The sequence below is a fragment of the Trichomycterus rosablanca genome, chromosome 2 (assembly GCF_030014385.1).
Source record: "Trichomycterus rosablanca isolate fTriRos1 chromosome 2, fTriRos1.hap1, whole genome shotgun sequence".
Classification (NCBI taxonomy): Eukaryota; Metazoa; Chordata; class Actinopteri; order Siluriformes; family Trichomycteridae; genus Trichomycterus; species Trichomycterus rosablanca.
The window spans coordinates 9,563,184-9,575,371 of record NC_085989.1 but is presented as its reverse complement, the minus strand read 5'-3'; the positions used below and the strand labels follow the sequence as shown (position 1 = coordinate 9,575,371).

Sequence of the window (12,188 nt, the reverse complement as noted above, 5' to 3'; positions counted from 1 at the left end):
TAAATCATCAACATCATCAACAACTTCATCCTGGTCAAGGTCGCACTGGGTCAGATTTAAAGGGTTTACAATCTTTTCCTCTCACATATATTAGAATGAATGAAAAATGATTGAATTCCTGATTAAACACAGCACTCTAGGCCTTGTGGATGTTTTCTCTATGGTTTTTACTTATTCCTTCCATGTATATATTTATTTATTTAACTCTGCTCTGGGGTCAGATAAAATAAACTACCTAATGAGACCCCCGCCATACCTAAATGGTATTCATGATTCACTGTTTCCTTGGCCCAGCAGGCCCTAACGAGGTTAGGTGGATCTGTCTTTGATTACCAGTGGAAATTCTGAGTTGAAATGCAGTTCATTCCAGATGATGTAGCCAGTCAGGTCAGGAAATCAGAAAACCACATGAAAAGTTCATTTGATCCAGGTGTGGGGGTGATTGGACTCTTATTTCTTATGTGTGTGTGTGTGTGTTCCGTAGGTGTAAATGTCTTCTTGAGGAAAATCGCAGTCGCTGCGGCATCCAGGCCATCGGTGGAGATTAAACAGGATGGAGAGACACTGTCGATTCAAACCTCCACCAGCGTTCGCACCACTCAAGTGTCCTTTACTGTGGGTGAGACTTTCAACGAGACCACTGTAGATGGGCGACCATGCACGGTAAATTTGGCCAGTGGACTTGGGTTGTAATCCAATACATATAATGCCACTGTACCAAAGGAAGGAAATTTTACTTAATTTAATTTGAACACAGCAAGGATTGATTTTAGTCATCCCTGCATAATATACAAACCCTATTTCTGGAAATGTTGGGACATTTTAAAAATGCAATTTAATAAAATCAAGAATCTGTAAATTGTTAATTCTCTTGAAACATTACTTAACTGACAAAAGTACAAACAAATGACTTTACAAATAATCTTTTGACCGACCAGCTTCATTGTATTTTGTATATTAACAAATTCTGAATTTTAATTGGTTGAACCTGCAACACTCAAAACATCTGGGGCAGGGACAGAGTAGAAAGTTTACAGAATATTAAGGTTACACCAAAAGACAGTGGAAACGTGCTGTGGTCAGATGTGCCACGCTAAGGCTTGGTTTGTTTTTATGGTTAAAAGTACGGAGTTCTCTGAGCCTAAGGTAAAAAAGGACCTTCTAGACTGATATTAGCGAAAGGCGCAAAAATCATTATCTACCATTGTATGGGAGTGCATCATTGGCTACAGCACGGGTAACTTGCACACGTGTGACGGTGCCATTGACACTGTGGTGTGCTTAGTGATTTTGGAGAGACAGACGCTGACATCAAGCCGACGTCTTTTCCTGGGAAGTCTCTGCTTATTCAAGCAAGAAAATTCCAGGCCTGCAGTAAGTAGAATCCTCAGTTATCAAATGATTAAAAAGATTAATTAATTGGAAAGGTTATGTAACACAGTGGTAAACATGCCTCTGGCCCAACAATTTTTGAAGATTCTGCAGGTTTATATTTACAACATACTATTAAAATGGTCAGCACCTTCAAATTTGAAAGGCTTAATTATGTTTGACAGATAGCAAATACAGCATTTCACTGTAAGAATGTTATATTAACAGTTAAACATGGAAGTTGTTGTTGTGGGGTTGATTTGATACATTAGGAAATACATTGAAAACAACCCGAATTATAGTTCTAAGAGGGCTGAGTTCTGGCTTGAACCCAAATAGAATGGTTTGGCTCGTCCTGTAACAAGTAGCATATGCCTGAAACTTAGCATTTGCATATATACACACTCACTGAGCACTTTATTAGGTACACGTATCTGGTATGTACATTCATTGTTTATTTGATAAGCTACACCTGTCATACCAAATTCGTGTACACTTTCACCCCCCCGTACCACACTTTAGATCCCACACTGACCAAGTGGTTTGGGTGGTGAACAACTCTCAGCATTAAAATAACACTAACATAATAACACATCTTAATTTCCTTTAGGATATCTATCTATCTATCTATCTATCTATCTATCTATCTATCTATCTATCTATCTATCTATCTATCTATCTATCTATCTATCTATCTATCTATCTATCCATCTATCCATCTATCCATCCATCCATCCATCCATCCATCCATCTATCCATCCATCCATCTATCTATTTAGGGTATGCTAACCCTAAGTACCCTTAGCAGGTCATTTCAAATTTGTGACTTGTAAAACAGCTCTTTTGTCCTTTTTCTTTTTTTTATTTCTTCAGAGCTTTCCAAAATGGGAAACAGACCGAAAGATCAGCTGTGAGCAGACACTGGTGAAAGGAGAGGGGCCTAAAACATCCTGGACACGTGAACTGAACAGTGATGGACAGCTCATTCTAGTAAGATAATTTATAAATCAAACACATTTGATACATGGATACAATGGGACAGTGGTATCCTAGTGGTTAGAGCTTTGGACTATCAATCGAAATATTGCAAGTTTAAATCCAGGCTGTGCTATGCAGCCACTGTTGGGCCCTTGAGCAAGGCCCTCAACCCTGAATGTTCCAGGGGCTCCATACAATAGCTGACCCTGCGCTCTGACCCCAATCTTCCAAACATACTGGGATATTGTACTGAACAGGTATTCAACAAGGCCATTAAGGCATCATTTTTTGTTTCCATGTTTAAGGGGTCATCACAGTGGATCTGGTCCGCATAACATAACACAGTTGTTACACTGGCTGCCTTTCCCCCTGAACATTAGCCAATCATGTCTGGCCGATGCCCCTGACATTCGAGCCCCGGATCCCCAGATCTCTCTAGTAGGTTTTTATTAGGGCTAAACCATTTATCCGATGAGTGGGTTGACGTTTCTCCTAAACAGCAGGCAGTGCTTACAGGCAGCTGTGGTGAATAACCACAGACAGTGGTCCGAGCGGGGACAAGTCACAAACTGATGACAGGAAGAGATGGCACCAGGTTGCAGTATAGGATGATTCACCTTGCAACATACAGAAGTGGAAGGAGCACTGGCAGTGTCCTAGTACCAGATATCACAGGAGAGTAGAGTCTGTTTTGACACTGTATTAGGCAGGTAATAATACTGTTTTGGTTCATTAGTGATTAAAGCCCCTTACAAAAACAAAACAGTTACACGTTTCACAATTAAGGTCCCACTGACATTTTTAATTATATTATATAACATTTTTGACGTACATAGTAGAGGTTCTCATGCATATAGTCGTATTAACTGTTATTTTGTTTGTTTGTTTCAGACCATGAGTGCTGGAGATGTCGAATGTACCCGTATGTATGAACGAGAGTGAGGGCTGCCATGCATCTGCATTCATTCATTATTTCAGTTACTCATTAATACTGTGGTTCTTAGTAGCATGTCTGGTTCTGTTTGTGTGTATGTACGGTGGCCAGCTGAGTCACATTGCATCTACATTTACAAAACAAACAAAAGTATTTTTTTATAATTCACACAACAGCATTGAGGGAGAACGCAAAAATGCTGCATTTGAAAAACGCTGCATTAACAAAAATACTGCAATTCAAAAATGCTGCAATTGAAAAACGCTGCATTAACAAAAATACTGCAATTGAAAAATACTGCCATTGAAAAACGCTGCAATTGAAAAACGCTGCATTAACAAAAATACTGCAATTGAAAAATGCTGCAATTGAAAAACGCTGCATTAACAAAAATACTGCAATTGAAAAACACTGCATTTGAAAAACGCTGCAATAACAAAAATACTGCAATTCAAAAACGTTGCGTTTGAAAAACGCTGCAATAACAAAAATACTGCAATTCAAAAACGCTGCGTTTGAAAAACACTGCATTAACAAAAATACTGCAATTCAAAAACGCTGCATTTGAAATACGCTGCATTTGAAATACGCTGCATTTGAAAAACACTGCATTTGAAAAACGCTGCATTAACAAAAATACTGCAATTCAAAAACGCTGCAATTCAAAAACGCTGCATTTGAAAATCACTGCATTTGAAAAACGCTGCATTAACAAAAATACTGCAATTCAAAAACGCTGCATTAACAAAAATGCTGCATTAACAAACTGATGCATTTCAAAAATGTGATGTGACTCAGCAGGCCACCGTATGTATGTGAGAGAGTGCATGTTGTGTATATATCTCAAACCCTGTATATATTCAGAAGGATTTAACCGTTTTTGTTTTTATATATACATTTTCATGTTATGAACAGTTAATCATTTCATTTCACTTTAAGTGTTCAGGTGGCGCAGCAGTAAATCACGCTAGTTCACTACCACTGAGATTCAAACCCCAGATCTGCTGTGCTATCGTCTGGTTGGACGTCTCCGCAGACATGATTGTTTTTGGGGGAAAAGGCATTCATGACAGAACAGCCTAGACATTGGGAGGTGCACTTGTCGGTGTGCTCTCAGTGCTGGTCCCAGGCCAGGATAAAATAAGGAGGGTTGTGTCAGAAAGGGCATTCGGCATTAAAATCAAATATGTGGTCCAGAATCCATTGCAGGGCTTCGGCCATTCACTGACCCCTCTCTCCATTGTAGCCAGTCGTGTCTGTGTAGGTGCCCAGCCAGTCGACAGCACCTGCTAAGAACGACAGTTAAACCCGGGTCTCAGCGATTGTGTGCTAGCATAATAGACTCCTGCGCCACATGAGTGCTCTCATTTAATCATGTTTTTTCTGAATAAACATTCATACAGTCATTCATTCATTGTCTGTTTTACCACCGCTTTAACCTGGTCAGAGTCACAGTGGGACTGATTCATTGGGCGAAAGGCAGAAAACACCCCGGACAGGTCGGCAATCTATTACAAGGCAGACACACACACTTGTAGTAGCACCAATGAACCTGACTTCATGTCTTTAGACTGTGGAAGGAAACCGAAGCCTAAGGAGGAAACCCACACGGACACAAGGAGAACATGCAAACTCCACACAGAACTTGAATATTCTATAAACTTTACATTATTTTGCCTTAGTTCCAACTTTTTCTGCATATTGCTGCCATCAGCTTGTAATTTGTTTAGATTTACAAAAGACAATCAAGTTGAAATTGGGTTTGTACGTATACAAATATATTTATTGGGATGCAATGTGTATAAGAACATGATTATTTTTATTTTAATAAGTGGTATAAGAGAGATAACCCTCCAAAAAGTAGAAACACTCACTCACTTTCTTAACCGTTTATCCAATTAGGGTCGCGGTGGGGGGCGTTGGATGTGCTGGAGCCTATCCCAGCTTTTCAATGGGCGCAAGGCACACAGTAACACCCTGGACGGGGCACCAGTCCATCGCAGGGCAGACACACACACATACACACACCCATTCACCTACAGGGCAATTTAGTATCTCCAATTAACCTGACTGCACGGTTTTGGACTGTGGGAGGAAACCGGAGCTCCCGGAGGAAACCCACACAGACACGGGGAGAACATGCAAACTCCGCACAGAAAGGACCCGGACCACCCCGCCTGTGGATCGGACCCAGGACCTTCTTGCTGTGAGGCGACAGTGCTACCCACCGAGCCACCGTGCTGCCCAAAGTCGAAAACCAAGATTCCACATAGCAACATGTTTTACCTCCTCATACATTTATTATTACTACTAACAAAATAGTATTTGTTACAATGTATTTAGCTCACAGCAAGAAGGTCCTGGGTTCGATCCCCAGGTGGGGCGGTCCGGGTCCTTTCTGTGTGGAGTTCGCATGTCCTCCCAGTGTCTGCGTGGGTTTCCTCCCACAGTCCAAAGACATGCAAGTAAGGTGAACTGGAGATACAAAATTGTCCAGGCCTGTGTTCGATATAACCTTGTGAACTGAAGAATCTTGTGTAATGAGTACCGTTCCTGTCATGAATGTAACCAAAGAGTAAAACATGACGCTAAAATCCCCAAAAAAACAAACAAACAATGTATTTAGAAATGAAAAATGAAGTACAGCTTGGTGTTAGTTTCATAAATGCTGGGGTTTTGTACTGTATTTAGATTTGGTTACCCAGTTCACAAGTCTTCTTTCCCTTCTGCATTCCGTTTTCTTTTTAAAAATGTTTGTACACAGGGTTTAATATTCTCTATTTTATGAACACACCTTTTTCAGTGCAGTTTGGGGATTAGGGGAGTGGTTGTGGGGAAAGAATGAGTCAAAGGGAAACAATTCTGCCTTATTGTCAAACATTTTATTTGACAATTACTGCAGCTGGTCAGAGAAAGTTTCTCCTTCTGTGTCGAGCTTTATTATTTCACTTTTACTGTGCAATAGTTTTAGGTTCATGAGTTTAACACAGTTTGTAATCTGTTGTTGGTAAAATCATTTTATTTCATTTTCCTAGTCAGGATTTTTTGGGGGGTGGCTCGGTGGGTAGCACTGTCGCCTCACAGCAAGAAGGTCCTGAGTTCGATCCCCAGGTGGGGCGGTCAGGGTCCTTTCTGTGCCGAGTTTGCATGTTCTCCCCGTGTATGCGTGGGTTTCCTCCGGGAGCTCCGGTTTCCTCCCACAGTCCACAAACATGCAGTCAGGTTAATTGGAGATACTGAATTGCTGCTGGAACACTGTTACTGCTGGACTGAGAATAGTCCACCAACCAAAAGTATTCAGCCAACAGCGCCCTGTGGGCAGCGTCCTGTGACCACTGATGAAGGTCTAGAAGATGACCGACTCAAACAGCAGCAATAGATGAGCGATCGTCTCCGACTTTACATCTACAAGGTGGACCAACTAGGTAGGAGTGTCTAATAGAGTGGACAGTGAGTGGCTGGGTAGCACTGTTGCCTCAGAGCAAGAAGGCCCTGGGTGGAATTAGAATTTGCGTGTTCTCCCTGTATCTTTGTGGCTTTCCTCTGGGAGCTCCGGTTTCCTCCAACAGTCAGACAATAAAATGCAAGTGAGGTGAATTGAAAATACAAAATTGTCCATCACTGTGTTTGACATTTAAAAACAAACTTGATCTGATGAATCTTGTGTAACCAGTAACGACCAGGTGTGGCGGTCAGGGTCCTTTCTGCGCTGAATTTGCATGTTCTCCCCGTGTCTGCGTGGGTTTCCTTCGGGAGCTCCGGTATCCTCCCACAGTCCAAAAACATGCAGTCAGGTTAATTGGAGACACTGAATTGCCCCATAGGTGAATGGGTGTGTGTATGTTTGTCTGCCCTGCTATTAACTGGTGCCTCGTCCAGGGTGTTACTGTGTTCCTTGCGCCCATTGAAAAGCTGGGATAGGCTCCAGCACCCCCTCGCAACCCTAATTGAATAAGCGGTATAAGACAGAGAGGGAGGAATGCCCTGGACAGGACACCAATCTATCACAGGGCTTTAACCAAACCTACTCAGACATAGCCAATCAACCAGTTGATAGTATATAGATTGGAACCCGGATCCCAGTGGTGGTGAGTTAGCATAACCTTTGTGTGTAAAAAGTAATTGCAACATTATTTACTGTTCCAATTAGGTGAATTTAATTTTTTAACTGAAGTGATGGGCCCACCTGCTGTGGAAATGAGCAGGGGGCAAAGTTACAGAGTTATGCCCTTTTGCATTGGCATTTATGATATATGTTTATTATAAATTTACACATAAGTGTACAGTCAAGCCGGAAAGTCTGCACACCCCTTTCACCTTCTTCACGTTTATTACATTACAGAATGAAAATTCTACACAAAATAGCCCACAATGACAAAGTGAAAGCAAAAAAATTAAAATGTAAAATATCATATGTACACAAGTGTACACACCCTTTGATATGACACCCATAAGTGAGCTGAGGTGCATTTTGTTTTCACTGATACTGCTTGAGATGGTTCTACAATTTAATTGGAGTCCACCTGTGGTCAATTCAATAGATTGGACTTGATCGGGGATTGCCTATATAAGACCTGCCTGTATAAGATTCCACAGTTGACAGTGCAAATCAGAGCAAACTCCAATCCATGGGGTCAAAGGAATTATCTACAGACCTCAAAAACAGGATTGTGTCAAAGCATAGATCTGGAGAAGGGTACAGAAACATTGCTGCAGCTTTACAGGTCCCAAAGAGCACCGTGGCCACCATCATTCATAAATGGAAGAAGTCTGGAACCACCAAAAATCTTCCTAGACCCGGCCGCCCGGCCAAACTGAGCGATCGGGGAAGACGGGACTTGGCCAGGGAGGTGAGCAGGAACCTGAGGGTCAGTCTGACAGAGCTCCTGCGTATCATTGTGGAGATGGGAAAACCTACCAGAAGATCAACCATCCAGGCAGCACTCCACAAATCACACCTTTATGGTAGAGTGGCCAGACGACACATGACAGCCCGCTTGGACTCTCAAACCATGAGGAACAAGATTATCTGGTCTGATGAAACCACAATTCTTTTACAAACTGTTCCTGTTTCCTGTTTTCTTTAATCAAGCACATACATAAATAAAAAGTAAAGCACAAAAACCTTGTGATTATGATTATATATAAATTCAAGCTTGTCTGTATTTTCTCTAACTGCATTGTGATGTGCTTTGTAGGATCCAGACAGCAAAGCACTCAGAAGAATGCTCTGAGGTTAAATTCAAGACGAAAGAAAGAGAGAGCGAGAGAGAGAGCATGAGCGCCAAAACGAATCTCTGAGGTCCTCTTAGGCTTTTACAATCTCAAAGTTAAACACTCTCCGTGTGCGCTCGGTCCCTCATCTGATTTACTGACTTTATTAGAGAGTGTAGGAGAGACAACATGCCATACTAAGTGCAGTTTGTATTTCTATTACAAATCAGTACACATAATGTGTTTTAAAACATTAAAACCACCTCCTTGTTTCTACACTCACTGTCCATTTTATCAGCTTCACTGACCATATAGAAGCACTTTGTAGTTCTACAATTACTGACTGTAGTCCATCTGTTTCTCTGCATGCTTTGTTAGCCCCCTTTCATGCTGTTCTTCAATGGTCAGGACCCCCACAGGACCACCACAGAGCAGGTATTATTTGGGTGGTGGATCATTCTCAGCACTGCAGTGACACTGACATGGTGGTGGTGTGTTAGTGTGTGTTGTGCTGGTATGAGTGGGTACGAGTTTTGAAACACCTCACTGTCACTGCTGGACTGAGAATAGTCCACCAACCAAAAATATCCAGCCAACAGCACCCTGTGACCACTGATGAAGGTCTAAAAGATGACCAACTCAAACAGCAGCAATAGATGAGCGATCGTCTCTGACTTTACATCTACAAGGTGGACCAACTAGGTAGGAGTGTCTAATAGAGTGGACAGTGAGTGGACACGGTATTTAAAAACTCCAGCAGCGCTGCTGCGTCTGATCCACTCATACCAGCACAACACACACTAACACACCACCACCATGTCAGTGTCACTGCAGTGCTGAGAATGATCCACCACCTAAATAATACCTGCTCTGTGGGGGTACTGTGGAGGTCCTGATCATTGAAGAACAGCATGAGAGGGGGCTAACAAAGCATGCAGAGAAACAGATAGACTACAGTCAGTAATTGTAGAACTACAAAGTGCTCCTATATGGTTAGTGAAGCCGATAAAATGGACAGTGTGTGTAGAAACAAGGAGGTGGTTTTAATGTTATGGCTGATCGGTGTATATGAAATGTCTTTCCTCTGTACTGGTTTGGATAAAATGGGCCGATAATCTAAACCATGCACACGGGAAACGAGGGACAAAATTCCCAAACCTGCCAATGCTGGTTTGGTTCCTGCCTGTTGCCACAGCAACACACCTCATTCCTAAGGTAGTGATGTCATGGGGCCGTGTAGTGCTCGGTTGGCTGAGGTATGTGGGGGGATTTTTGTAGTTCTGAGGGTGAACGAAGGCTGCACCACGCAATCCAAATCTGTGCTGAATCTTTGGCACAAAACCTTCCTGGTGTGGCCAGGCAAAACCGCATCACTGTAGAGGAACATGCCTTTTACTTTGGCATGGGTGGTGCAGACACGCTGGTGTGTGTGTGCTCTAAATTAGTGCTTAATGTCACCCATGTGACTGCACATGACAGCAGATTTAAGCGCCTCAGTAATGAGGGGGAAACGAGCAGAAGAACAAAAGCTCAGAAAAGAAAATACCAGTGTTGGAAGGAGGGGGGGGGGGGGGGTACTGAAGGCTGGGGAGAGACCCATTGACCATTGGCTAAGATGCTGTCGTGTAGGAAAGTAAGTCATAATCACTAACGCGGAGTTAAAAGGCCATACCACAAAGTAAAATGGCATTACAGAGTCCTGACCTCAGCCTCACTGAACAGCTTAGGAATGGAATGATCTGGAAAATCAATTGAGGCATCCTCGATTAACCTCAGTGCCCAGCCATACACACGGCACAAATTCCCAGACATACTTCTTCTTAGAAGAGGAGACACACAGAGATCACTTTAGTCTAATATCATTTGTTTTAGAAATGAGATGTCCAACAAGCTCGATTTGTCCAAATACTTTTGGCCATCTATTGCAGGCCATCACACACTGGATTCTTGAATAGGCTGATGATTTATAACATTGTGTACTGACATTGTCTGGTATATAATATTCATGTACACTATGTGGTTGAAATATGTTGGCATCTGACCATAATTCCAGTTGGCATCTCTAACCGTTTACATTTAAATTTGTGGCATTTGGTGGACACTTTTATCCACAGAGATTTACAGTTTTTAAGCAGTTGAGGGTTAATGACCATGCTCATGGGCCCACCAGTGGCATCTTGGCGGTGGTGGTGCTTGGTAAACAGAATAAAATGATTAATTAGTTAATTAATTAATTTGTTATTTCTACTCCCCAATAGTTTGAGCAATCCAGATTATTTGGCAGGCAACTAATAATGCTATACACTAAATAGGCAAAATTATGTGGACACCCAGAAAGTAAGAAAAGCCTTGCTCAAATACTGAGGTTAAGTGGCGTCACCTTGTGGTCAATGTTTGCAATATCATGCGAGCATTTTTCACTAATAGAGTCGTCTTGATCAGTCTCTCATGATTGTTGTGTCTGTTATATTCACTTAACTTTAATCGTATATGTCTAATATGACAACTTTTCAGCTGGTTTTGTTGTGGTTGGAGATATTCTAAATGGGTTTACTGAAATGAGGATGAAACAGTTTAGGGTTTTTGCTCTCTGATAGTGACACAGTGATGTCATTGGTCATTATTAAATTTATAAATATATTTAAATATATATATTACACCAATCAGCCATAACATTAAAACCACCTCCTTGTTTCTACACTCTATGTCCATTTTATCAGCTCCACTTACCATGTAGAAGCACTTTGTAGTTCTACAATTACTGACTGTTGTCCATCTATTTCTCTACATACCTTTTTAGCCTGCTTTCACCCTGTTCTTTAATGGTCAGGACCCCCACAGGACCACCACAGAGCAGGTATTATTAGGTGGTGGGTCATTCTGCAGTGACACTGACATGGTGGTGGTGTGTTAGAGTGTGTTGTGCTGGTATGATCAGACACAGCAGCGCTGCTGGAGTTTTTAAATACCGTGTCCACTCACTGTCCACTCCTACCTAGTTGGTCCACCTTGTAGATGTAAAGTCAGAGACGATCGCTCATCTATTGCTGCTGTTTGAGTTGGTCATCTTCTAGACCTTCATCAGTGGTCACTGGGGCGGCACGGTGGCTTAGTGGGTAGCACTGTCGCCTCACAGCAAGAAGGTCCTGGGTTCGAACCCCAGGTGGGGCGGTCCGGGTCCTTTCTGTGTGGAGTTTGCATGTTCTCCCCGTGTCTGCGTGGGTTTACTCCGGATACTCCGGTTTCCTCCTACAGTCCAAAGACATGCAAGTGAGGTGAATTGAAGATACTAAATTGTCCAAGACTGTGCTTGATATAAACTTGTGAATTGATGAACCTTGTGTAATGAATGACTACCGTTCCTGTCATGAATGTAACCAAAAGTGTAAAAACATGACATTAAATCCTAATAAAACAAACAAACAGTGGTCACTGGATAGTTGGCTGGATAATTTTGGTTGGTGGACTATTCTCAGTCCAGCAGTGACAGTGAGGTGTTTAAAAACTCCAGCAGCGCTGCTGTGTCTTATCCGTTCATACCAGCACAACACACACTAACACACCACCACCATGTCAGTGTCACTGCAGTGCTGAGAATGATCCACCACCCAAATAATACCTGCTCTGTGGTGGTCCTGGGAGAGTCCTGACCATTTAAGAACAGGGTGAAAGCAGGCTAAAATCGTATGTA

At 42.2% G+C, this 12,188-nt stretch overlaps 1 protein-coding gene across 1 annotated transcript; it reads left to right on the top strand.

Moving 5' to 3' along the window:
• The first annotated feature begins 354 nt into the window (after positions 1-354).
• On the top strand, positions 355-3,291 carry crabp2b (cellular retinoic acid binding protein 2, b). The gene is made up of 3 exons (XM_062985537.1): positions 355-663; positions 2,245-2,361; positions 3,241-3,291. Exons 1-3 carry the CDS (start codon positions 355-357, stop codon positions 3,289-3,291), a joined length of 477 nt encoding a protein of 158 aa, XP_062841607.1.
• The last annotated feature ends 8,897 nt before the right edge of the window (positions 3,292-12,188 follow it).

Bases quoted from the DNA above. Each gene is read 5' to 3' on its own strand.
- crabp2b (XM_062985537.1), top strand. From the start codon at position 355: ATGCAGTTCATTCCAGATGATGTAGCCAGTCAGGTCAGGAAATCAGAA. The intron at 664-2,244 runs GTAAATTTGGCC...TTATTTCTTCAG, and splicing joins TAGATGGGCGACCATGCACG to AGCTTTCCAAAATGGGAAAC. The intron at 2,362-3,240 runs GTAAGATAATTT...TGTTTGTTTCAG, and splicing joins GTGATGGACAGCTCATTCTA to ACCATGAGTGCTGGAGATGT.